We start from the raw sequence: 26,590 nt of genomic DNA on the forward strand, positions 1-26,590 counted from the left end.
TTTGTAGAGACTTTTGCCTTAGATACCACAAAAAGGACCTTTGTAAGAGCTGAAAGTTTCTGTGTCATCCTGCTCCTGTCCTGCAGACTTGCTGCCAGGCGCATGTTCTGTATCTGGTTCACATCTGCCTCTGGCCCATGGCCATGTGTGAGGTGCTCGTGCCTTGGCTGCTGTGCAGGCATCTGGTGTTCCTGCAGTCTGAGAAAGGGTTGAGTTTTGTCTCTTCCCCAGTTTCTTGTTCTGTGAAACTGCACTAAAAAAAAAATGAAGACTCATGAGTGGATTATTTATTTGCCTGGCTTGCCTACCCCCTGCTCCCATGCAGACAGACTAGGCGGCCATGCCTGCAGCAGGGGCTGGGTCTCCTGGGGGCGGCTGGAAGGGGGACAGTGACAGTCCAGAAAGTGCCACTTCATGTACACATGTATCAGCAGAGCGGCTTCTCTCCCCCACCGGCTGTGTGGACCGAGCTGTGCCCCCTGAGATGTCTCACAGGTGGATGGCACGCTGTGGTCGGCACCGCCAGGGTGGCATGGTGCAGTGGGAACAGGGGCGTCTCCTCCCGTGCCGGTGGGATGTTGCTGGGGCGCGGGGACAAGGGCAGTCTGCTTGGTTGGTTTGGGGTGGGTGGGCTTTCCCCAGGGGAGGGTTCAGGGCACCCGGGATGTAGACGTGGGTCTGCCCTGGTGGCTGGGAGGAGCAGGCCAGCCCTGGCCCCACCAGCACCGCACACAGCCCTTTTGTTTTCCTCCATAGAAAAGCCATTCTTCGTGCTCCTTTCATAAATATGTAATGAGGGAACAGTACAGTCATTGTCCTCTGAGCAGACACTCGTCGTGTTGTTCTGGGGCTGCTGTGCCCGCTGGTGCGGTGGGTTTGGTGGGACTGGGGGAGGACCTCGGTCTCTAGAATGAGGATGGCTTGCTGTGCTCAGTTCTATTTCTGCCTTATTCTCCACCCCTACTCCCCAGCCCCCCAACTTCTCCACTCATGCAGTTAACAGGAGTGCTAAGTGGTAGTCCTGCCTTTCTCATCAGGTCAGCGTGAGAGGTGTTCTCATAGGAAACTTTTGAGGCCAGCAGGATGAATGCAGAAGCCTGGATGTGAAGATCTTGCAACTGTGGAAGATCTCAAAAGTGCTTCTCTCTTACTAAGAGTGAAAGAAATGAGAAGGGGTTTGGTCTGTAGCCTGCCTCTGGAACTTCTCTTCTGGGGTGAGGTGTGATGGGTAGAGCAGCAGAAATAAGAGCTAGTGATAACTTGGCCTGTAGAGGTTGTACCTGAAAGTGAAACAGCAGATATGGATATAAGTGAAAAATAAAGTGGTATTTCCTGGTTGGCATGCTTGAGAGGGGAACCACGCAGCTCTGAGAGCTTGGTGGGAGCTGCTAGGCTGTAGGCAGGTGTCTGTCCCCGTGAGGATTCATCTGTTCTGGCTAGGACAGGATCCTGCTGAACCGTCCTCCAGCAGCTCTGGCGGCTGCAGCAGCTTGTCTCCTGCTCGTCTCCACTTGGGACAGTTGGAAGCTATTGACTAAGATTGTGTGGGCTTTTTCCCTTTTTAAGCTGTTGAATTATTTTTCCCTACAAAGTGAATTTCATTACACAGGGGAAGAGAGGCAGAGATATGGGGAAGGTGGTTGTAGCTCTTCGCTATAAGAACTGCCATAGCTTGTCACACGTGGTTCGATAGATTTGTGGGTTGGGGTGGTGGGATATGAGGGTTACCTGCAGCTCCCACACCATCAGCATGTGCTGCTGTGTGTTTGCAGGTCAGACCACGACGTTTGCAGTGCTCTGTGCCATGATGCAGCTGAGCAGCTGGGCATGGCCTGGGGAGCTGATGATGCTTGTCAAGGCTTTGCAGAGATTGCAGCCTTGGACTGCTCCCTCTCTTGTTCCTGGCAGACCTTTCCTGTTTGCTGAGCGGGTGTGAACAGGGGGAGCTTCCTGCTTTTGCTTTCTTGTCACAGGCGTCATGCAGCCAGGTGCTGAAGCATGATCTGGCTTGGGTTCAGCTTTGATGGACTGCAACGAGGATGTGTTGCTCCCTGTCACCCTGGAAAGCTGCAGAGGGGAATGTGGAGCCTGCCAGAGCCTCCCGGACCTCGCTCTGCACATCACGCTGTTCCCGACAGTCTCATTAGTTTTCCACAGGAGCTGAACTTAGTGCTTTTGGTTTTTACTTCCAGCCATCCTGGGTAGTCAGGTGCTGGTTTGTATTAAATACAACCTACACGTTTTGCGTGAGAATCGCTCCCCCAGGGCTTCTCTAGAGAGAGTGCTTGTTTTCTTCCCAACACCTTGCAATGCCCCGTTTCTTGCTGGCCAGCACTTGGCAGCTGTGCTCCTGTGCCCTTGTGCCAGGGGCCACCACCTTGCATTGCAGGTGGAATGGAGCATTGCTGAAGGGTGTGCTGGCAGGTTAGTCAGACCATAAAGTTGGTTGATGCAATAGCTCCTATTTCTTGTGGGGTGGTTGCCCAACCACTGTTTGATCCTGCTTGCGGCCCTGTGAGGCTTACGTGGATCGTTGCTCATTCCAAGAGCACCATTAGTGACTTTCTCAGTAGTCCAGTCCATTTGCATCTGATGGAGCAGGCTTGCAGGCATGGTTTGGGTATGTTGCATCACTTACCACAGATCTTAACAGTAAATTCTCAGGTCCCCTTGCAGGTTGTGTTTTGTGGCTTCATGCCTTAGGGGTTAAATCTGTTTTGTAGGAAGCCACTTCAGTAACTACAGTCAGTGCTTTGTAGCGTAAAGTATTTTACGATGCTTTAAAACAGCTGAACTTTCAAAATAATTTCTGCTTTGAGATAGTGAGCAGCTCTTGGAAGCCTCTGCTTAACACCACTTCAAAGAGGTGATGAAGTTGAGGTCCATCTCCCTGTACCTGGGGTGCACTGGCAAACCGTTTTAGTGTTTGGAGCGATCCCCCTGCTCTCTCCTGGCAGAGCTAGGCACCCCCAGCCTCTGTGCTGGAAGCCAGGAGCGAAGGAAGCCTGAAGCACATCTTGCTCACGTGTTGAGGACTTGTGAGCTTCGCGTTCCCCTGTATTATATCATACTGAATTTGTGAGGTTCAGGGGTGTGGGAGCTGTGTCTGAGCCTGCAGAAGGACTGATTTCTGGAGTCTGACTGTACTGGGTGTACCGTGTTGCTTGATGAAACACCCTCCTGTGCTTCAGTAACCTGAGAGCAGAGGGCTTCAGGTTCAAGCGCTGGAAAAGGACTTGTTCCAGACAAGATCTGTTGCCTAAAAAGCATGTGAAAATTAACTTTTCCTGCAACTCTTCTCACCCTGTCATTGCAGCATTCTCCACAGAGAAAGTCCAGCTCCCGCAGTGGCTGGAGAAGCTGCTGCCTGGTTGGGTTCCTTGTGGCCAGACCCCGTGGCTTCCCAGGAGCCTGGCCACTGGGACCCAGACCGGGATCACCTGTGCTGGGCAGCTGGGGCTGTGACATCTTTGTGCTGGCTGCTGTGCACCTTGCTGTGAATCAGCACAACCTTGAAGCTTTTTTCCTGCAAGCTGGTAGGCAGTTGCTGGGTGAGTTTTCCAGGGGAGGTGGACACCTCTCTGCAGGGGACTGGAAACACTCTGGAAACAGGGCCCCGTGGCTCAGGAGATGGAGTCCTGGCTTAGTCTTTCTGCACGGTGTTCACAGCCAGTTCCTCTTGTCACATCAGTTAAGAGACACCAGGAGTGAGGGAGGCGATGGGGAGTCCCTCGCTTGGCCACGACCCCACCAGACTGAGAACTGGCCGTTCCCAGAGAGCATCCCTGGCATGCCAGTGCTCACTGCTGCTGGCCTGCCTGAGAGTTAAGGTCATCTGGTTGTGTTGTGTCAGCTGAGTGTTTAACTTTTTGCTTATTTAGAATTTCCTGTATTATGATAACATCTCATAAGCTTCCAAATATAACTTAACGCTAATTTAGACCATAACAGGCTGCCCCAGGAGCAGTGAACAGGTGTCACCTTAAGTTGTGCCGGCCTTTTTGCAGCACAGTGGCAGGAGGAGGCAGGAAGGAAGATGCAAAGTGAAGCAGCTGTGTGAAAGCTGATGTTTGCAGGCACACGTGCTTTCCCAGGCATCTCGGCTAGGGACAGCAGAAGAATCGACGGGGCTGGTTCAGCTCCCGTCTAGAGGAAGGGACACACTGATCAGACAGCCTGATATGGCCAGTGAGTGGCTTGGACACTGCGTGTGTTGAATGATGGGAAGTAGGAAGGTAAGGAGTAATCATAACAGGCTGCCTAAGGAGCTGATGAGGAAAGGTCATAGGAGCAATCAGCATGGATTTGCCAAGGGGAAATCATGCCTGGCCAACCTGATAGCTTTCTGTGATGGAATACCTGCCTGGGTAGACAAGGGGAGAGCAGTGGATGTTTCTGCCTTGACCTCAGCAAGGCTTTTGACACTGTCTCCCGCAAGACCCTCGGAGGGGAGCTCAGGCAGTGCGGGTTGGACGAGTGGGCGCTGAGGTGGGTTGAGAACTGGCTGAACGGCAGAGCTCAGGGGGCTGAGATCAACGTGCAGAGTCTGGCTGCAGGCCTGTAGCTCATGATGTTCCCCGGGGGTCAGTGCTGGGTCCAGTCCTTTTCAACTTGCTCATCAGTGACCTGGATGAAGGGACAGAGGCACCCTCAGCGAGTTTGCTGGTGATACCAAGCTAGGAGGAGCAGCTGACGCACCAGAGGCTGCGCTGCCATTCAGCCAGACCTGGGCAGGCTGGAGAGATGGTGGAGAGGGACCTCATGGAGTTCAGCAAAGGCACGTGTAGGGTCCTGGCCCTGGGCAGGGACGGCCCCGTGCACCAGCACAGGCTGGGGCTGACCTGCTGGGAGGCAGCTCTGCGGAGAAGGGCCTGGGGGGTCTCATGGGCAGCACGTTGCCGCTGGGCCAGCAGTGTGCCCTCGTGGCCAAGAAGGCCCCTGGGACCCTGGGGGGCATCAGGAGGAGCGTGGCCAGCAGGGCGAGGGAGGGGATCTCCCCCTCTGCTCTGCCCTGGTGAGGCCTCGTCCGGAGTGCTGTGTCCAGTGCTGGGCATCCCAGTTCCAGAGCAACAGGGAGCTGCTGGAGAGGGGCCAGCAGCTCTACAGAGAGGATGAGGGGGCTGGAGCATCTCCCTTCTGAGGAAAGCCTGAGGGAGCTGGGCCTGTTTCAGTTGGGGAAGACCGAGAGGGGATCTTGTCAATGTCTACAAACACCTTAAGGACAAGTGCCAAGAGGACGGGGCCAGGCTCTTTTCAGGGGTGCCCAGTGACACGACAAGGGGCAACGGGCACAAACTGCAGCACAGGGAGCTCCACCTGAATATGAGGGAGAACTTCTTTACTGTGAGGGTGACAGAGCATGGGACCAGGCTGCCCAGAGAGGCTGTGGGGTCTCCTTCTCTGGGGACATTCAAAACCCACCTGGATGTGACTGTGCAGCCTGCTCTGGGAGAACCTGCTTTAGCAGGGGCTGGACTAGGAGATCTCCAGAGGTCCCTTCCAACCCGAACATCCTGTGATGCTCTGAAGGCACCACGTGGCTTGGGTGGCCAGAATTTGTAAGTCAGACTGCTTGTTAATGACAGTTGCTAAAATCGGGATGTGCCTAGCTCACATATCGGTAAATAACGTGGCAGCACTTGATTTTGAGAAAACCGAGGAGATCATGTTTCCCCTTGCTCTAAACAACTTCTGGAGTAATTTCTACGTTTGCATTGAGGATGATCTCTATCTGTTTCCCCTGCAACCAGGAGAGTGAGAGTGAAGACACGTGCACTTGTAGCAAGGCTGCTGGAGCAAGCTGTCGCAGAGGGCACAGGTCTGGGGGTGCTCGCCAGGGGCAGACTCTTGCAGAGCTGTAATTCTGACGTGTGCGTCTAAAAGGATTTTTCCTGTCTGTGAAGCTTGAGCCAGGTCATTTGCACTTGGAGGAGGCAGGTCTTACTCAGTGCTTTTGGCTGTGAGCACCTTGCAGCGATTGATGCTGTCAGTGGCGCTGGGACCTGGCCAGGGGGGAGACTTGGTTAACCTGATGCTTGATGCTATTTTCTTCACAGCTTGGCACTGACCTTTCCATTTTGGTCATCAGACTATAAGTGGTAACTTTTCTGATGCCTTGTTCTGCTAAATTCAGCTGTGGCTGGCTGGTGGTAAGTGGAGTGGTAGAAACAGGTCTTGGTGCCAGAAATAGTCCTTCAGTGGTGCACGTCTTCTGGTGAAGCTTCTCCTGTTACCTGGACCCATCAGCAGTCCCAAGGCCAAAATCCAGCTGTGCCAGAGGGAGGCTGGTGGTGCTTGTCTTCGCAAAGACAGCAGGCCTTGCTGTAAGGGACAGGAGAGGTGGTGGTCCCCCGGGACAATGCAGTGGATGCAGTAGTCCCTCAGCAGCTTTGCAAGGGACTGAAACAGCCCCCCTTTCCAGGTGCTGCCTGCCTCCCTGGCTGTGCCTAGCCTGTGGCAGGAGCAAGATCCTCCTCAGGATTTCCAGCTTGATCCACTGGAGGATTTTACCATGAGCAGCTTCATTGCTGAAAGGACACGGCCAGCATAGAAGTGCTTCCCCAGCCTTGCAGGCTGCGAACGCCGCGGGAATTTCAGCAGTGGTTTAGCCATTGCTTCAGGCTGTCCCAAGAGCTGGCTGCTACCAGAAGGGCTGGCCCACTCCCCAGGGTGCTGTTCCCTGTGCTTGCCTGCCCAGCTAGATAAGGGCATGATCTGGGAGAACAGCAGGTTTCTTTATTTGGGTTATGTGGGCTGGTGGACAGGCGTGGGTGGGAGTGCTCCCCCCAGCAGTGGGGCAGGCTTCAGGTACCAGAAAGCCACAGGGAAATGGCAGCTCTGGGGGAACCTGAAAGTAAAACCGAGCAGCGTCATGCCATTGTTCGGGGAAAATGTCAAGTGCCGGATTGTAGATAACGAGCAATGAATTACAGTTCAAAATCTGTATGTATGATCTTGTGTTAGCGACACAAGGAAGGAAACTTGAACGTGACCAGAGATCTGCTGCACTTCTGCTTTGCCTCTTACACACTTTCAGATAACAAGTTTGTGAGCTGTTTGCTCTCGACTCTATTAAAACCAGCGCTTTTCGCTGCAGCAGGGGCAGTGCTGCCATACAGCTGTGTTTGTGGAAGGGGCCAGGGTCTCTTCTGTGCTGCCTGTGTTGGGCTGACACAGTGCCAGAGCATCCTGGTGTTGCTTCCAGCCTGGCGTTACTGGAAGCTGAAATTGCCAGCTGGGTACTTGCTGCCTGCCTTCTAATCCCCCTCTTGTCTCTGCAGGGAGTGGGGATGGACAGGGACAGATACTCCAGCGTTTCCCGGAGAAGGACTGGGAGGACAACCCCTTTCCCCAAGGCATCGAGCTGGTGAGTGTGCTGTCCCTCGGGACTGGGGCCCTGGGGAAGCGTGACCAGCATGTGGGGCAGGTGATGTCATGGCACTGTGTGCATGCATATCACTGGGCACTGCTGGGTCTGACTGGGGGAGCCCATGAGAGAGGGGTTCCCACCTCCCCCCCAACACAGCTCCAGCTCTGGAAAACTGTGGGATCCAGCATGCCACCTCCCAGCCATGCTGCGGCAGAGCTATCCAGAGTCAGTCGCTGCTGTGCACCCCGCCTGGGGCTGGCTCCGCTCCCAGCCACTTTGCTCCCCCTCCTCCTCTGGGATCAGCTGCTGGGGACGCTGGAATGCTTCCTAGAGGAGCTGCACAGATGCAGTGTCAGTATAAATAGCCCCGTCACAAACAGCAGGACTCTGCCGTTGCCAGGCCTCTTCCAAGTGCTTTGCCGAGCAAACCGTCTTCCTCCTTGGGCTGGCAGCATGGGCTCACCCTCCGGCAGGCCCGGGTGTGCTCTGTTTGCATCCGCCCGGTGAGGAGGGTGCCTGGACCCTAGATCCCTTCCGCAGCCGTCCGGACACATTCGCCTGCTGTTGTGAGTCCTTTGAGGTTGCAATCATTGCTGGGTCGTACCCATAAAGTGACACACCCAGTCTAATTTGGCACTGCGTGGGTTCTTTGCAAACCAGCTTTTAACTAACAAGGATAATAGGATTGTTCTCCTCAGCTGCTAAATTTGAGTGGACGTTCTTCTCAAACCCTTCCCTGCTGCATTGGTGCTGCTATTGAGGAGCTCTGAAGGAGATGAGCTGGTGTCGCACTGCCAGCAAAAGTGAGTGGGCTGGGCTGCCCGTTGTCCAGACCCCTTTTCACCCCTGAACTGAGTCCCTTTCTAAACTGCTCTCCTCCTCCTTGCTGCTCTCTCTGTCCCTGCTTCCTTGTTTCCAGCTGAGGTACAAAACCCAGACACAGACAAGGCTTTACAGCTTCCTTCACTGCCTTATGAGCCCCACGGTGCTGGGATTATCCTCGCCCCAGGGCTCCTCGAGGCCTTGCAAGTACCTTTTCCATGCTGGGAAGTGTGAGCGCCTGCAAGGCCAGCATGTGATGGTCAGTGCGGGGACACTGGCCAGCTGAGAGCCCCTGTCCTCCCCTGGAGCAGGCAGCCAGGAGCAGCCAGCCCTTTCTGCCTCCGTTGGTGTGCGCAGAGGGTTTGCACCTCCCTGTTTGAGCAGGAATTGCTGAAGGGCATGCTTGCAGCCCTGACCAGAGCACTTCTTTTGGCCAGGAGACCTGGGTACCCACTACAGTGAAGAGCAACCTGCCCTGTTTCTGCTCCAGGTGCCTGTGCTTCCCCGGGGCTTTGCTGAGGGAATGGCCTTGGCCTTGGGAGCTCATTTCCTCAGAGCAGAAGTGTCATGGGCACTTGAGGACTGTGAGTTGGAATCTCTGAACGTGCACTGTCCATGTGAGGGCTGCCTTGGTGGCCCAGCCAGTGTCTTGTTTCATGGCCTGGGCAAGTTCCCTGTGCTGTTTTAATGCTCGTTTTTTGAGTGGTAGACCTGTGGCCACCCCTGCTTGCCCATTTGGACTCATCCTGCTCTTGGCTGCCCACCATGTTTCATGGCCTTATCCAGAGCTGGTGGTCATCTCCATCTTTGTGTGCAACCAGCTTGTGGAGCGGAGTGGGACACATCTCTGATCCTTGTCCTCATTCCTCTGCCCTGTCCTGGGCACTTGGCTTCAGCAGTTGCCACTGCAGCCACCACATGCCATGTGCCCACCAGCAAGTATGGCAAGTCACTGGGATCAGCGGTGGTGGCCAGCTTATCTTCCTATTGCGTGCTCACTGTAACTCCAGCACAATTTTGGACTTCTATGTGCTGTTTTGTCTGAGGCAAAAATATATATTATTTTTCTGGTTAGTGTTTCCTGGTTGTCCGTAGGGGACTTGGGAACTGTCCCAAGAAAGAGGAAAGCTGCTTTTTTTCCCAAGGGTCAAACTGTCCAGCCAAAAAATCCCTGGAATTTAAACAATTGGAGCCCCGTCCTGTTGGGAGCCAGGGGTGGCTCTGAGGCTTCCCACAAGCTGTCAGGAGGCATCCTGGGTGAACAGCACGTACGGCTGAAATTAAGGCAGCTTCCAAAAATTTGACTGAGCCCACTCTGGGGGGTTTTGCATGGTATGTTACATTGCAGTCACTGCTATGTTTCTTTTTAACAGCTTTTTGGGGGAGAAGGTTTTCTGGAGTGTGTAGGGAGCTTGGATTTGTAGCTTCTGCCATTGCGCGCCATCTGACAGCATTTCCAAACAAAAATATCTCATTTTAATGGGTGGAAGTTCCTCTGAAGAGAGACACAGGATGTGAACGTGTCTCCTCTGTGGCAGCATCCTTCCCTCCCAGGCCAGAACTCTCTCCCGGCAGCCCTCGAGTCCACGGTGGGTTGTGCTAGCTGCCCTCGCCAGCCTGGTGTGGGCAGCCTGGGGGAGCAGGATCCCAGGCCCTGGGGCATCTGGGAGAACTGGGCTGTTACTGCTGGTGGAACTGCAGTATACCAGCCACAGGTAACCAGGGTTACTGGTTGCAGTGCCTGTGGCGGTACTGAGCGAGGTGTGTGTTACAGGGGTGGTGATCCCTGCTAGGACCAGTGGCTGTCAGTGTGTGCTGCAGTGCACTGTGCCCACTGGTTCCTTCTGCTCTGGCCACAATTAGTGCAGTTCCTCCTCTCCCTTTCACATCCCACCTGCAGCACTGGTCCTTACATCCTGCTGTACCACAGCCCCGCAGGTCTGATTAACACAGTGTGCTATTTATATTTATATGAGGAGAACTTCTTTACTGTGGGGGTGACAGAGCACAGGAACAGGCTGCCCAGAGAGGCTGTGGAGTCGTCTTCTCTGGGGACATTCAAAGCTCACCTGGACGTGACTGTGCAACCTGCTCTGGGCGAACCTGCTTTAGCAGGGGTTGGACTAGGTGATCTCCAGAGACCCCTTCCAACCTCAACCATTCTGTGACTCTGGGACTTCCCATGTCTTAAGGCTGCTTGTGGACGGTTGTTGCGTAGTGCAGACTGTGTCATCACACCTACTGGGTCCATCCAAGCCTCCAGACATGCTTTGCCTCTGCCAGCATGCACTGGCACCCGAGCCAGCATACTGGAGACTGGAACTAGATGATTTTTAAGGTTCCTTCCAACCCCGATCATTTTATGATTCTATATGCCAGTGTTCCCTCTTGGCACCTGCGTACTGGAGAGTGTTGGGGTTTCTGCTTCTCTCTGAGGTTAAACAGTGAGAGCCTTTTGTTTTCCAACCAGCAGGTAATTGCCTGCGTGTTTGCAGCTTCAGTCTCCTTGTTTGGTGACGGTGAGCATAGGTTTGTACCAGGTTTGCTGCCTGGCTGCCGGGAGCACTTGGGCAGAGGCATCTGTAGGAGAACGCTGCATCCTTGCCCTGGCCCCCCATGGGGGTCTTGGTGGGGCAGGGTCTGCAGGCCTGGGCCAGGGTCTGTAATTCCAGGGGGTGGTAATGTACTTGGCTGCTCGCAGAAAAGCTTCTTTTCTTGCTTTGTGTTTGTAAGATGGTGGTGGCTGAGCGGAGCCTCATCTGGTGCATCCATCTCAACCAACAGATCTTTTCTTTGCCTCTGGCATGGAGGGACCTGAGGTGGGCAGCCAGCAGCTGAGCCCGTGCAGCCAGCGGCTGTTTTGGCTGCTCTCAGGAGAGAGGAGAGGTGTCCCCACGCTTCGCCGTGGGTTTGATCAGGAGTGGAGTGGGCAGCTCCTTGTCCAGTGGGATGGTGGTGACTGGTGGCTCCTCGTGTCATCCCTCCTGCCTGGCAGCCAGCTCTGCTGCAGTGTTGTGTTGCCCTCCCTTAGCTTTCCAGGGTGGAAATAAATGATTAGGAGGATGTCTTGGGACACGGTAGGCTAGATCCTTGCCAAATGGATCCTTGCAAACTTGGGAAAGGCCAAGTTTGTGATGTAACTGGTGGAAGAAGAAAAGGTGGTAAAGCAGCGCTGATCCGTGCAATGCTGTGGAAAACAAGGCTTGCCAGACAGACACAAACATGTTGTCATGAGAGGTTGGTTTTGTTGCTAAAACTGCTCTAGGCAGTGTCTGCAGAGCCCGGCACGCAGCTCTGCCTTCCTGTGGGTTTTTTCCAAATAAACGGAGGGCTGTTGCTCTGGAGAGGCTTTGGTGCATCCCAGCTGGGGCATCCAGCAGCACTGGTGTGTAGGGGAGCTGCAGCCCATCCTCCGGGTCTGTCACTTCCATCAACACCTCACTCATCCAAGATTTGAGACTTTCTTCTCTTCTACAGCTCGCTCTTGTTCTCCATGGGCACCCAGCAGCACCGAGATGTGCTGTAAGAGAGAGCATGGCTGCTGCAGTGCTCGCTGTGCGGAGCAGGTCCTGCACGCCCCGGCGGCAGCGTGGAGCCCTGGCAGCATGTGCCATGTTACTGCACCACGCCGCTGCGTCGGCAGGCGTGGGCTGTGTGGGCAGCGGGTCATACCGCCTGGGGCAGACCACTGGGAGTGCTGGGTCTGCCCAAGTGGTGGAGGGAATGGGTATGGGGTGAGCACCCACGGAGATCTTTAGTTCAGTGTGGGGGGCCATAGTTTTGTCTTCCTTTAACTATGGCACTTTCTGCGTCGCAGAGTGACGCATGCCACTGCTGGTCACAGTCAGGCTGCTTCTGAGGGTCACTTGTTCTAATCACCAGCCAACTTGTGCCTGTCTTTCATGGAGAATGTTTGTCCTTTCTAGAGGATCTAGCTCAAAATGAGGCAGTGGTTGTGGAGGTCAGATGTCTGTGTGCCTGGTGCTTTACAAACATGTGGCTGCTTTATGTTGACTTAGCATCACAGAATGGTTTGGGTTGGAAGGGACCTTAAAGACCATCTAGTTCCAACCCCCCTGCCATGGGCAGGGATAGGGACTTCTGCAGGATAAATCGGCCGAGGAGCATTGAGTGCAATCAAATGGGGCTGCAAGTGACTCCAGGCCATAGCCTGGGCGTATACCCCAGCAGCATGACCTGATCCGGGGTGTCACCTGCTGTGGTTTGAAGTGAGCCGTGCTCTTAGCAGGTGCTATTTTTAGGAAGCTGACCTCTTATCCTGTGGCTTGGGAAGAGTCCCAGAGCGGCTTGGAGCCCAGGTGGGTGTCAGGAGCCTCCTGCATCTCTCATGGTGGGACCCAGGGCTCTGGGGGCCCTTGCTGAGCTCACACGTCAGGGACAGGAGGTGGTGGAGCTATGCCTTGGCCTGAGCAGGTGTAACCTTGAGTGAAGAGGTTGAAGTGTATTCACGTTTGTGTCATGCCATCATTTCCCTGCACCTATTTAGCGGTGGTGTAGTTGCCTCTGGAATGGGCTGAGACTCCTTGGCACAGAAGTGAGCCTGTGCCTGCTGGTTATGGTGAAGTTGATGTCATCCTGAGTAGAGGAGCACGCCAGGGAATATGAACTTCCATTTCTCAGGCCTCAGGATGAGCACGCTTGGCCCCCGAGATGTGGCTTGCACATACCTGTCTCCACAGGATGCACTTCATGACACCATGGTCATGAAGTGCATCCCTCTGCACCAGGATGCAGCAGTCGGGAGGTGCTGGGTGGGACCCAGCAGCAAACTCCTTGAGGGCAGAAGCTTTGTGTGCTTTGGCCTTATCCTTTCTGCGATGTCTCGGAAATGTTTGTGCAGAGCGGTGAGCTATGGGTTCATTGCAGAGCCCAGCGAAGGGAGGAACCCCCTTGTTGGGAGAGTGACGCTGTGTGCTTGCCCTGATAGCTGCTGAGCCGTACCCCTTGGGCGCGCCGACAAGGGGAACTGGGCAGGAGGCAGGCTGGTTTGAAAATGGCACCAGGAAGAAGAGGCCGTGGGACTCATGTTTACAGGGACATCTGTGGCAGATTCTGGGAAGCAGCTGCGCGAATGCTTTTGCCTCACCTTCCCGCTGCCGTACCTCTGGGCAGCTGAAGAAAGCCAGCTTGTGCAGTGTGGCGGATGTCCAGCTCCTATGGCTGTGGCTGCACCAGGCTGCCCAGGGGAGCAGAGGGGGGTCCATGCGGCAGTGTGTGCCTGCACGTGGAGGGGTGAACAGTCGGAAAACTTCAACAGGTTGAAACCAGCTTTGATTTCGCAAGGGTATGGGCTGGAGCAGCGATTTCTGCAGCTTTGTGGCATCCTTTCTGCCGCTCTGGCCTCATTGCTACCTTATTCTCATCCTCGGGTTTGCTCAAATTGCCTTGTCCTCACAGTGCATCGGGCTGCAGCCTCAGAAGGAGCTGAGCTGCCCCACTCACGGTGAGGTCCCAAAAGTGTCGGGAATTTTCCACCGCTCCTCACCAGCCGAATGTAGAATGCTGAGGAAATAAAGAAAAATCCCTTGAGACTTCAAAACCCAGGGGCAGTCCTGGGGCCGCTGGCTGGAATTACCCACCAGCCCTGGGAGGGTGTTTGGAAAGTCCCCAGAAACCGGTAAAATGTGTTCAGAGCTGCTTGAAGCTCGGTGTGGGTGCAGCCTGGGCTGGGTGTTTTCCAGCTGTTGGCCCCGAGGGAGGAGTGCCATCTCCCGGAGCAGATGCTGGTGCCTGGAGGCAGCCCTGTCCAGTGGGGAGCTCAGCCCAGCCCTGGCAGTGTGTCGGTCACCTTTCCTTCCCTTCCTAGAGTTTGTGCAGTGTCCGTGTGCGGCTGCCTGGCACCGTGGTGGGCTGCGAGGACTTTGCAGAGCCCAGCGAGCCTCGCAGGCTTGATGCCGGCTGCAGGTGGCTGCCTTGCACAGCGCAGCCCAGCTCCTCGCGGCCCCTGTGCTGGGGCAGCTCCTGCGGCTCTAAGATGGGTGTAAGGTGGTGGAGAGTGCCCAGCTTGGCCAGGGTGTCCCATCACTCTTCCTCACAGCTTAGGTTTCTCCAAGCAGCTCTTGCTGTCCCTGTGGAGAGGAGGGGAAGGCGCCTGCCCGGCTGTCCCCTGCCGAAGGGACGGGATGCTCTGGCCAGTGCTCTCCCTGCTCCCGGACTGTGGCGGCTGTGGGTGCCGCAGCCTTTGCCGGGAAAGTCGGCACAGCCATTTTCTTATATACTGTATAGGTGATGTGGTGCCACACCAAGCTCCCTGTCCCCAGGAGTTGCTACCCGGTGGTGTTGGCACCTGGTGGTTTGCTTTCATGTTGTCCAGCCCACCAAAGCTCCAGGCTCCTGCTGCTGAAGTGATGCGGGGGAGCGAGGGGCAGCGGTGCGGGCAGGGCAGCCCCTCTGACTGCCCTTCCCTGCCCTCTCTTGCAGTTCTGCCAGCCCAGCGGCTGGCAGCTCTTCACGGAGAGGAACCCCCCCACCTTCTTTGTGGCTGTGCTGACCGACATCAACTCAGAGCGGCATTACTGTGCCTGCTTCACCTTCTGGGAGGCTGTTGAAAGTGCACAGGTACTGTGGGCTGCCGGGGTCAGATTGGGAAGGGTGGTTAACAGCATCTGGTTGCCTTTGGCTTTGGCCAGTGGTTCCTGCTTTCCCTGTGTTGGAGGAATCTGGGCATTGGCGTCAGAAGCTTGGGAGAGGGAAGAGCATCCTTTTCCTAACCCTGGGACTTGGCTGATGTGTGTCTCTCTAGCCTCAGAGCCACCCCAGGAATGGTGAGGGGGAGGAGGAGGAAGAGGAGCCATCATCTCCCGTTCAACCTGCGCAGCTCTTTGCTCCCAAAAGCTTGGTGCTGGTGTCGCGGCTGGACCATGCAGAGGTGTTCAGGGTAAGTCCGAAATGCACTGCGGCTGGGGCGTGGGGGAGCAGGGCCCTTGCTTGGGCGGGAGAGGAGAGCAACGTTAGTGAAGACTTCCTGGCTCTGGGAGCAGCCAGGAGCCAGGTAGTCGCTGCCAGGAGCAGGAACTGTAGGAGCACCCTGGCACAGCACCCCGTGGGAGAGCAGCCTGTCCCCAGCCTGCTCTCTGCATCCCGGTCCGGCTCCACAAGGCGGGTCAGCAGCTGAACCTGAACGGCTGACTGCAGAACAGCAAGCCAGGGACTCGGCCACGCCAAGCAGCTGGTGGCCCTGACCCAGTTTTGTGAATAGAGAAACTGTGACAAACAACCCATTCCTGTGGGAGCGTTTATCTTTGCCATCTTTATTTTCTTTAAACCTGCTGCATTATGTGGCTGTAAAAGGTTCGGTAGGGCACAGGCTGCAGGCTGGCGTGTTTACAAACTGCCTCCATGCATATTGTGCCCACAGCTCTGGGGCAGGTGGGGTGTGAGCAGCCTCTGGACCCAGCAGCCTGCCTGCCTTGCTGCTCCCTTGGTTCAAAGGGAGAATCCCCCCAGCATTTATTGTGGGCTCTCTGCTGGGTTGTCCAGGTGCTGGGCTTGTAGGAGGGCAGTGTTCTCCATCAGGCCAGGCTATGTCCTTCCTTTTTCCCCTCCCAGTGTGAGGATATATGATTCTGGGCTCTACCCTGTTCTTGAACCTCTTGTTCACAGCCAGCTCTCTGAATGGGAGCACATGGTGTTCCCTCAGGGCATTCAGTGCTCAAGGCATTAATAACTGACAGGGAAAAAAATAAATCACTCCATTCTCTGGCCTGGAGCTGCTTCAAACAGCAGAAAATCAGGGCTTGACAGACTCACAGCTCCAAACCACGTACCTGAGGTTGGAGGCACCTCTGGAGGTTTCTGGACTAACCCCTACTCAAGCAGGGTCAGCTGGAGCAGGTTGGCTAGGGTATCGTCCAGCTGAGTTTTGAGTATCTCCAAGGATGGAGACTACAGCTTTCCTGGGCAACCTGTATCAGTATTCATCCACCCTTGCAGTAAAAAAGTCTGTACACTTAGGTATTTTACTGGGGAAGTTGTCTGAGCCTAAGTCAAGCCTGCCTTGGCTGATGGGTGGTGTTAAAACAGCAGCTCCCTTCCAGCAAGCGGGAACAGTAAGACTGGAGATGGAAGGGAGCATAGCATGTGATCTGGAATGAGCCTGCATCATCAGTCTGTTTCCCTTGTTGCAAGCAGTTACATCATATGGTCATCTTCACATCTGGGATGGGGTTTACCGCACCTGGCCTTTGTAGAACTGGAAACACAGGAGCTGTTCATTTTCTCAAGCCTGGGCGAGCAGAGTGAGGTCATCTGGGCTGTGGCAAAAGCCATTCTGCTTGGGGATGACTCTGGAAGAAAGTGGATCAGCTAACTTGTTCCAAAGGACAGACTTTTCCTGCCAGAGCTTCTCCCCTGGGGACTGCGCTGAAATTGTTCCCGGCTCATTTTGGTCCTTGCGTACCTGACTGCTCGTCTTCCCTGGCTGGTGCTGTTAGGAGGCCCAGTAACATTTGCATTGCACGTTTAGCTGCCTGATTTCATTGCTCAGTTGCTTGAATTACTTGCCTTCGGGATTTTTTGAGGAACAGATGAGCACCAAGAGCACTACGGTCCTGTTGTTCTTCTGGGCCTTGGGTCGTTTCCCCCTTAGCTGGGATACAAAACCAGAAATGTCCCTGGGTATCCCCTGAAGGTCTCTTGAGTGTGGCAGCTGTGGGAGCAGGGTCTGCTTTGCAGCAGAGAGTGCCACACACCTCCGACCTGCTTGAGGGGAGCCAAAGCAGCCCCACTTTCAGGCTCAGCTCATGGCAGGACATGCTGCGTTTGACTGTTGAGCAGGGTTTGCCTCTCCTGTCGCTGTTCCCTGTCCCTGCCAGGAGAAGGTCAACAGGTGGAAACCCTGCCTTTGCTCTTTGGGTGAATGGACAGGTTTCACTGGCTGAGTCTGAAGTGCAGCCTGTTACTTCCCCAGCATAAGACTTGGGTTGTTGTGGCTCCCTCCCTTCTCTGATGAGAGGTCTGTGCAGCCTGAGACTTGGACCCGTTGGTCCTCTGGTCAGCACGATGCTGGACTACGAGAATCCCTCTTGCTCAGGGTGAGGTCAAGCCATACACACGTTACCCCAGGAGCCTTCACCACTGTTTGTGAATGTGCAGGAGTGTGAGCTTGCTCTTCATTCGGTTAATCTGTAGCCTGCCTGGCCCCTTCTCTCCAAAGCAGCAGTATTTTTGTTTTCTCTTTTCCTTACTGACATGGGGAGATGGTTTGAGTTAAACAAAAACCAACACCCAGAGGATGCCTTGAAGACAAATTCCTCAAATTCCTTATTCATCTGTGTATTATAGCTTCTGTTGAATGCTGCCCTGTGCCTGTGCCCCCTAACTCCCTCTGTACTGGAGCTGGTGTTGCTTCCAGAATAGAATAGAATATTTTGGTTGGAAGGGACCTGCAATGATCATTTAGTCTCACTGCCCTGTTCATGGCTGACCAAAAGTTAAAGCATGTTGTTACGGGCAGTGTCCAAACGCTGGGCAGACCGCAAGCAGAGCAGGGCCCGGACAGGTGTCTCGGGAAGCCCTGTGTGGAAAGGTCAATCTCCTTCCCATCCCTTACTTGGGGTTTCTGGGAGACCCGATGCAAATGTGCAGAGACTGGGTGTGCTTGGGGGTGCTGGGGAAGTCCAGCTGTTTGCAGGCACCTCTGCCTGCGGAGCTTTTTGAAACACCTCTGTACTGCTCCTTCTGAGCTCTAGCCCAGGGACGCATCTGGGGACAGCTCTGGTGGGGTCAGTGCTGGAATGGGGGGGTGTTGCTGGCTGGAAGCAAGCTGAGCACGTGCTAATATCCTGTCCTGCTGATGAGGACTCACTGTGAGAGGTCTGAGGGGGAAGACCTCAAGCACTACACCTGAGAATTGACTGTCACAGGGTGTGTTTCTGTCTGGAAGCAAGTACAGGGAACCCCTCCATGCAATGGTGCTCCAAACTAGAGGGCCTCCCCAGCTGCACCTGTATGCATCTGCTTCCCACCCCGACGCTCAGCTGTGCTGTGCTTTCCTCTCCAGAACAGCCTGGGTTTGATCTATACCATCTACGTGGATGGACTGAGTGTGTCCTTGGAGAATGTCATCGGGAACCTCCTGACATGTACCATCCCCATCACTGGCGGAGCTCAGGTGGGTCACCTGCCCCTTCCCTCTTACCTATCTGTGCTTCTGCCTCCTGAGCAGCTCTGACAGAAGCAGGGATGTTTTGCTCAGCTGTATTCTGGCTTTGCTGTGCTGGGGTGAGCTGAGCAAGGTTGATTTGACTCGTGAGCAGAGTCTGGCTTGGTGCACTGGCAACTGAGGAGCTGCTGCAGTACACTGCTACAGACAAGTGCTTGGCTAGCACAGGCAGTGCCTTCCCAAGTGCTTAAAAGTAGAAACAACAAACCTCTGTGATTTGGAGCCACTCAGCTCCTACATCAGCTGAGAAGATCTTGTTGCTTTGCTTAGCTGCAGCTTGCCATGACTAGGCAGCTTGATCTGGGCTCCTTGCTCTCTCCAGGAGGGAGTACTGGGTGGCTCGACTGCCAGCTGGCTTACGTAGTCACTGATCGATCTGTGCAAACAATTGCCATGGCCTCTGGTCATTCCTGCTTCAGGGAGGTCTTGCGCCTCCATTCAGCCCTGCCTGATTGCCTGGAGAGCTGCTCCAGAGCCAAGTGGTCACGGGCCATCTGTGAGAGCAGGGACGAGTCAGCTGTAGGGAGACGGGCCAAGCAAGGCTAACGTTTGCCAGATGAGCAGCTTGGAGCTCTCCAAACCGCTGGCTTCTGCCTGTGCATGGCCAGCATCTCTGATGGACAGGCCTTGAGGAGCAACAGCCTCGCTTGTGCCCAGAACTCAGTTTCTCCTCCTGTTTTTTCCCCTCTGAGCCATGTGTTCCTCTAGCAGTCCTCCTCCTGCTCTAGGAAGGCCAGCTGGGCTCACTCGCTCGTGTGAGCAGCGGATGGGTAGGGAAGTGCTAACTGGAGCTGACTTGGAGCTGACAGAAGTGGAGAGAGCCCAGCTGGACCCTCTGGCAGGAAGCATTCAGAGAGAGCAGCGTAATGCCCTGGAGCTCTTCTGCCATGCTAATGCCTGGAACGTAACTGTGGATGTGCACTTGTCTCCTGCAGTGGCTTCACTTCCAGCTGAGCTCCACTTCCCCCAGCAAGAAATGCCATCAAATTCTCTCACCCAGGCTGCACTCAAGTGGAGGAGCCTTTGCAAGGCTGGGGCAGCACTGCAGGTTGCTGGTGCTTAGAGACAGCTTTCTTCCACCGCTGCAGCCCGTGACCATGAGGGGAGGCTGCTGTCATGAACCTGTGTGTCTGTGCAGGCTTCTTGGGCTGGTGCTTTCTGCTGGGCAGGAGCGGTGCCCCTTGGGCTCCCGCCATAGGTTCGGTGCTTCCTTTAATAATCCAGAGCAATGCGGGTCCTGGTATTTGCAGGAGGTGGATGGATGCCAGTCATATCTGAGTCCTCCAGAGAAGAAAACAGGGTGCTGCCCACACCCAGGGGGCTGTGACTTGTGCCAAGCATCCTGGGTTTGCTCTGGCTGAGGGCGAGAGCCATAGCATTCCTGCGCGATCTGCCCAGATCTGGTTCCTCCCCAGCGGGACGTGTAAGCAGCAGTACGGGAGAGGAGAGACTGTTCAGACAGGGTGGCTTTTCGAGCCACTGTGGCTCGCTGAACAGTGCTTTTTGGCACAATTATTTATCACTTCCCGGTTCTTGCAGGATCAATTCATGCTGTGGGAACAAGTAGTGTGCTACGGGAAGGACAGTCTGTTGGTGGCACTTCCCTTCCCGTGCTTTACCTGTTCTCCTGCTGTGTCCAGACACCCTTTTCCAGTGTGGTAGCTCTTGCTTTTGCTTTGTGCGTGTGTGCATCTCTCCTCTCCGAGATTATTGGTCCCTGCTTGTTGTTGGCCTCTGCCTGTGTTCGTCTTCCCTGTTGTCTTGCTGTCTTTGTGTGTTTCTAACTGACTGTGCTATCTCTGTCTGTCTCTATCTCAGCTTGACGCGGACGACGAAGCAGCGGTACGCACACCTTTTCTTTCATTGGGTCTCTCTCCTCGTTAGCGACCTCTCTTTTATTCTTCTGGAGGGTGGCACAGGCTGCCACTGGTGCAGCGGTGGACGCTCGGGCACTGTTAGTCTCAGAGCACCCTCAGCTGTGCGTGTGTCTGCGTTGTGTCACGCTGATGGGCAGCGGGGAGTGTGTGCCTGGGCGCTGGGGAAGGGAGATGGGTTCCTGCCCCGCAGCAGGCTGGCTGTGCGCTGTTTGCCTCTCCATGAGCACGCTCCCCTGGGGGTTGTGAAAACATGGTGACCTGCTCTGGAAGGTCTGGAAGACCAGGTCAGGGGTGCTTGTTCTGCTCTGCCAGAAGGGCGGTTCAGAAGCGGATATCTGGGCTGTTGTGGTGGCGTGAGCTCTTGCGGCTGCAGGGGGCTGAGCAAGGAGGTGGGTTGCATGGCGAAACCTGCTATTGCAGGGGAGTGTTTTCCCTAGAGAGGTGTAGAAAGAGGAGAAGAGGGCCAGTGATCTGGTCCTGCCCCAGCCCTTGCAGCCTGGAGAGAGGGTGGGGATGTGTTGTGTTCCCTGTGCCACTGGGAATGAGCTTAGGTCTGGGAATAAAATGGTATTGGAGAAGAAGCAATGAGACTGTGCCTAGTCTGTCTGTCCCCAGCCCTTCTACCAGGAGCCATCAGGCCTGCTCACACTGCCTGGGTACTCCCTGTCTGACGGGAGAGGCTGCGGAGCTGGTGCTGCTCCTTTGCCTGGCAGCGCTGGCTGGGCATGGCACAGGTGAACAGTTCCGCTCTGGTTGCGTGGTCCTGGAGAGCTCTCGTGTGCTACATTCCAGTGCAGGTCTCGCGGCCAGACATTGAGGAGTTGTTCATGCCAGCTGTTTTGGCAGGTCTCATCCCTCCCCTTAGCCTGTGGCCCCAGTCAGGCACACGGTGTGTGTTTGTTGCAGGGTCTTCCTCCCTCTTCCTGCAGCAGCCTTGCTCCAGCTGTGCTGCCATGAGGCAGTGTGCCGTGGTAGGACACGCTGCCCCACTGGCTGCGAGGGTTGTGCCGAGGGCACGGTGGCCTTGGCCCTGTGCACGGCAGGTATTCAGGCTGCTGCCGGCTTGGAGAGGCGGCACGCAGCTGGCTTGTCCTTCACACTTGTGGTCGCCTCTTGCTTGGGTGGATGCCCAGTGACTGAGTCTGTTTTCTCTTGCAGAGAACGATCTCGCTGGGAGCAGGGGACAGGCAGGTGATCCAGACACCCATCAATGATTCGCTTCCTGTCAGCAGCTGCAGCGTGGCCCTGCTCTTCCGCCAGCTTGGTGAGACTTCTCCCCATGCCTCCTTCTCATCGCATCCAGTGCTAAAGCCAGCTGGCTGAGTCCTGGGCTGGAGTTCCTTGCACGTCACTTCCCACCGTGCTCCTGAGCCTGGCTCGCCAGCTCAGGGCTCTCTTCCAGCTGCAGCCACCTCAGACTGAGCCCTCCCTGGCCCCGCTTTGCCTTCCCTTTCCCAGGAGGGCAGGAGTCTGGCAGCTCGGCTGCAGACGTGTGGCCAGATCTCATGAGAAACAGCCTGGGTAGCAGGAGGGAGTGCCCAGAGGTGTGCTGCTGGTAGCCCTGCGCCTCTGGTTAAAGGACACTGGCAGCTCAAGGGAGCTGCTGAGCATCTCTCAGAAGAGGGGCTTCCTTGGGGGAGCGTGTACCTGGGTGGCCCCAAAGTGGCTCTTCAGGAGGGTGTTGAGCTCCTCTGTTGGGCAGAATGTGGAGATGGGGGGTGGGGATTGGTAGTCTCTGGTGGGGTATGAGAGGGGAACCCTCGTTTCTGAGTGCTCTTGTCTCCCTTTCTTCCCAGGCATCACCAATGTGCTGTATCTCTTCTGTGCAGCGCTTACTGAACACAAGATCCTGTTTCTCTCCAGCAGTTACCAGAGACTGACCGATGCCTGCCGGGCTCTCCTTGCACTTATGTTCCCCCTCAAATACAGGTGAGGGAACCCACAGCTCCTTGAGCCCCTTGGTGCTCCAACAGCACCCCAGAGCCAGCTGGGGCACAGCTGCCTGCCAAGCCCATGCTGGCTGTCCTGACTCCCCTTCGCTTCACACCCTTGCTGCCTCCTAGTTTCATAGCTGGTATAACTGCATTTTGGGCACTCTTGGCAAAGCGTCAGCTAGGTGAATGCCCACAGATCCTGGCTGTGCTAAAAGCCCCTTTCCCGAAGCCTTCGGCATGCACAGCCATGTAATTCCAGAGTGTGTCCACGGCAGCAAAAGGGTGTGAACTTCCCACCCTTGCCTCCCTCCTCTCTAGGGCAAGACTGGAGCTCTAGCACTGGAAGCACGGAGTGAGGCATTATCAGCAGTGTCTGTAGCTCCAGGAGCAGCTAGCATGCACTGTTCTGAGCTGTGGCAGCTCTTGACAGAGGGAAGCAAACCTGTCAGGCTGTGGGACATGGTCCAGCAGTGCGTGATCACCCCATGGTGCGTGTGGGAGAGGCCAGAGGTGCTTATCTCTCCAGAATCCATCCCCTTTCCCTTCTCTCAGCTGTGTTGCAGCAGAGCACAGAGCCCCAGTGCATCGCTTCTGCTGGCAGCCCTCCATTCCAGCCCCAGGTGCAAAGTCTTGCTGAATGGAGGGGCTGAACACTGGGAGGCTTCCAGAAAGCTGTGGTGCAAATTCTGCCCTCCCTAGAAAGGACATGTGCATACAGGGCTGTTGTTAAGATGCCGGTGGTGGTGGCCAAGCTGCCACGGTGATTCCTATGGGATGGCTGGCACCCCCCTTGCCCCAACCCTGGGGAACGAGTGATGCTGTTGACCCACGGGGCCTGGCCAGGGAAGGGGACACTGGCTCACTGACTGGGCACCACTGGGGCTGTTTGCACATCACCCAGGTAGGACAGCCAAGGTAGACAGGCCACTGTTGCTGCCAGTGCCTGTTGCACTGTTTCCACACTGGCCTGCCATACCCTGAGGCTGCAGAAAGGCTATTTGTATTTCAAAGAAAGCTTTCTTTTGGAGTTCAGTTGCTCTGCTGGAAACCCCTCCCTCGCTTAGACTTAGATTATAAGACCAGGGCCAGAGCATCTTAGAATCACAGAATGGTTTGGGTTGGAAGGGACCTTAAAGACCATCTAGTTCCACCCCCCCTGCCAGGGGCAGGGACACCTGCCACTAGACCAGGTTGCTCCAAGCCCCATCCAACCTGGCCTGGAACACTTCCAGGGATGGGGCAGCCACAGCTTCTCTGGGCAGCCTGTGCCAGTGCCTCACCACCCTCACAGTAAAACATTTCTTCCTAATATCTAATCAAAATCTGCCCTCTTTTGTTTTGAAACAGTTCCCCCTTGTCCTATCACTACAGGCCCTACTAAAAAATCTGCCAGTGTTGAGGATGATGCTTGGGTAGAGAGCAGGGCTCAACTGGCTACAGCGATGCTCTTTTTTGGTTGCAGTTTCACGTACGTGCCCATCTTGCCTGCACAACTCCTTGAGGTACTGAGCACGCCGACACCCTTCATCATCGGAGTCCACTCCATCTTCCAGTCGGAGACGCAGGAGCTGGTGAGACTTGTGTACCCTGTCCCTTGTGCCAGGAGCAGAAGCAGTTCAAGGAAGCAGCAGAGGTTGTGTGCCAACAGTCTCAGATAGCAGCAAATGTTGTTCTGAGGGTGCCTGGGTCAGCAGGCTGAGCGCGCCGGCTTGCACAGGCTCTGCTTGTTCGGGCTGGCCAGCCCAGGCTGCAGTCCAGGCGTGCCGCACAAGCCGGGCAGGGCTGGCTGGGCCCTGCATCGTGGGGCTCTGGGCTGCAGAGCCTGCACACAAACAGTTGGGGTTAACCGAGGGTTGGATTTGGAAAGTCAGCTGGCAGCGCTGGTCCCAGAGGCTGTGTTGGCACTTCAGACTTCAGTTTAGAAACTGAATTAAAGCAAAGCGTAATGAGTCTGATCTAAACTGAAACAAGCTTTTGTGCAGCCTTTTGAACGAACTGCGGCGCGCCGCTTTGGTTAAGCAGGATCACCTCTGTGTTGGGCCAGGGTCAGTGTTTTCACAGCTCACCCAGGCTGATAAGGTACCGAGGGGTCTGGTGTCACAGAGATGTGGCATGTGCCTGCTGAGCAGACCTTCATCCCTCTCCTGCCAGGTTGTCCTCCCCCTGCCACCTTCGTTGCAGGAAGCGATGGGTTCCCTTTATAGCTTGTGTGTTGGCAAATGCAAGGGTTTGGCGATGATGGATAAGAGAAAATAACCACTGAGGGCTAGTAGACTGCTCACAGAAGATGGGAGAGGAGACAGACACCATTCCCAAACCCTCCTCTCCTGAGCTGGGCTTACTCCCTCGCTAGCTCTCCATCACCCAGCAGGAGGTGGTGGGGAGGGTGTCTCAGAAAGCCTGGCTTTCTCTCATGCCTGTCCTGCCTCTTCCAGCTGGATGTTGTTATCGCAGACCTGGACGGTGGGACAGTCAATGTCCCAGAATGTGTACATATCTCCCTGCTCCCTGAACCACTGCTCCAGCAGACCCGGGAAGCCCTCTCTATGGTAAGTGCTGCAGCCTTTCCCCCATCCACAGGGTGTGAGCACCTCGGGAATGACACGTTTCCAGGGGTTGCTGGGAATGGAGCAGCAGGGACTCCTCTGAGAGCAGAGGTCCATACCCTGGGAGTCCTGCTGGCCGTGTCACAGGAGACCTTTCCTGATCCTGATGGTCTTCGGTGCATGGTAGTGCTGGAGTCGGGGGTTCTTCTGCCAAAGGTTTCTGGGAATCGGGCGGCTGGCTCCCAGCCTGTGGGCAGGAAGCAGCTGCCGCCCTGAAGCTTTTCTGGCTGCTCATGTCTTCCCAGAGACTGCTGGCCATGTGAGAGTGGGCCCAGGACAGCCGTGCCAAACAAATGCTGCATGCCTCAGCTTCTGTTCCTCGCCTGTGGCTGGGGGGAGATGGGGGGGGTGGCTCTATTGCAGCCTCTCTGTGCTGAGCCCCCAGCCCTCCTGCGGCATACATCTCCCCAGCAGAGCTGGAGTGGCTCCCCCTTCCCCGCTGCCCTCAGCCCACCGAGCTGTGCCCAGGTCTGGGCTCTGGGCAGCGGGGCTTCACAAGGAAAGAGTCAGGCCTTGAGGCTTCCCTTGCACAGCAGAGGGTTTTTTGATACCTGGTGGTTCCAGCCATGTAGGTTTGTTTTCAAGCCCCTCGGACTTTTTCTGTGGGTGCTGTTGGGTCTCTGGGGAATGATGCTTTGCTTTTTCCAGCTGTGAAGGTAGAGACCCCCCCCAGGCCTGTGCCTGAGTGTGCTTTGTGCCTTGTCTGTGCAGGTCTTGGACCCAGAGCTGGAGGTGGCAGATCTTGCATTCCCCCCTTCAACGATTTCTGCCTCTTCTCTCAAAATGCAGGTGAGCGGAGCGGGGAGGAAGGGGGACCCCTCCTGCGAGGCTGCTGTCCTTCCTGGGACACCCTGTTTCTTGGGCGTGGAGCAGACAGGCACAATTTCAAGCCCATCTCCATCTTGATGTTGCTGAGGTTAGGAGGCAAAGCGCAGTACAGCCAGGTCACCGAGGCCACAGCTCTGAGCCATGGCCTGGAAGCCAGCAGTGCCGTTTCGGTAGCTGGCCCATGGACAGGGGCTACGGGGTTTACTGCTGCGCTGGAGAAGGGACTGGAGACAGACACCAAATGTTCGGGCACTTCAGCAAAGCCTGGGGCTGTGAGAGCTCCTTTTTCCTCTTGTGTGCAGCATCGGGGATGCTGTGCAGGGGGGACATAACAGTGAATCCAACCTTTTTCTCTGGAATCTCTGCTGAGTTTCCTGCCCTGCTCAGCAGAACCTGACCCTGACACGTGGTTTGATCCCCTTGCCTCTTTGCTGGGTGTAAACTCCTGCCCCCATGAGCTGGCTTGTCTGCACCCTCTGCCTGACCACACTGACTATGCTGTCCTTCCCTCTTCACAGGATAAGGAGATCCGTGCTGTCTTCCTCCGCTTGTTTGCACAGCTGCTTCAAGGCTATCGCTGGTGTCTGCACATAATCCGCATCCATCCTGAGCCAGTCATCCGATTCCATAAGGTGAGGTGCTGGCACGGGCACGGGCACACGTGTGCAGGCACCTCTGGCATGCCGGGTCCACCAGCCTGGCCTCAGTCTGACGATGGGAAGCAGCTCCCAGAGGGAAAAGAGCCACTTCTGGGAGTTGTGTGGTGGGGAAGGGAGGAAGCTTTTGGGACCTGGCCAGCAAGGGAACGCAGGGAGCTTGTTTCTGCAGTGACTTGGCTCCATCTGCTCTACGGCCTCCTGTCCACACGGCAGAATTGTTTTTTCATTCTGTCCTATGGAATAACTTTTTGAGGTGGGCTGGGCAGAGGTTGGGGAGAGCTGATCTGTGGAGAGGTGTGCACTAATACAGCT

The 26,590-nt window shown here is 55.6% G+C and overlaps 1 protein-coding gene across 11 annotated transcripts in view; it reads left to right on the forward strand.

The window, feature by feature from the left end:
• SBF1 (SET binding factor 1) overlaps positions 1–26,590 on the forward strand; it is an 87,730-nt gene that overhangs the window by 39,570 nt on the left and 21,570 nt on the right. For 7 of the 11 annotated variants that reach the window (XM_055808043.1, XM_055808046.1, XM_055808048.1 and 4 more), the window contains exons 2-12: positions 7,281–7,366; positions 14,633–14,770; positions 14,955–15,089; positions 18,213–18,323; positions 20,193–20,216; positions 21,410–21,515; positions 22,048–22,180; positions 23,648–23,756; positions 24,621–24,734; positions 25,503–25,580; positions 26,138–26,251. In XM_055808043.1, the coding sequence (XP_055664018.1) occupies positions 7,281–7,366; positions 14,633–14,770; positions 14,955–15,089; positions 18,213–18,323; positions 20,193–20,216; positions 21,410–21,515; positions 22,048–22,180; positions 23,648–23,756; positions 24,621–24,734; positions 25,503–25,580; positions 26,138–26,251 (1,148 nt within the window). Of the gene's footprint in view, positions 1–1,072; positions 1,137–7,280; positions 7,367–14,632; positions 14,771–14,954; positions 15,090–18,212; positions 18,324–20,192; positions 20,217–21,409; positions 21,516–22,047; positions 22,181–23,647; positions 23,757–24,620; positions 24,735–25,502; positions 25,581–26,137; positions 26,252–26,590 lie in introns of those variants that run through there. The other 4 variants (XM_055808045.1, XM_055808049.1, XM_055808053.1 and 1 more) reach the window with 2 other exon arrangements.

This window comes from Falco peregrinus, chromosome 6 (assembly GCF_023634155.1).
Source record: "Falco peregrinus isolate bFalPer1 chromosome 6, bFalPer1.pri, whole genome shotgun sequence".
Classification (NCBI taxonomy): Eukaryota; Metazoa; Chordata; class Aves; order Falconiformes; family Falconidae; genus Falco; species Falco peregrinus.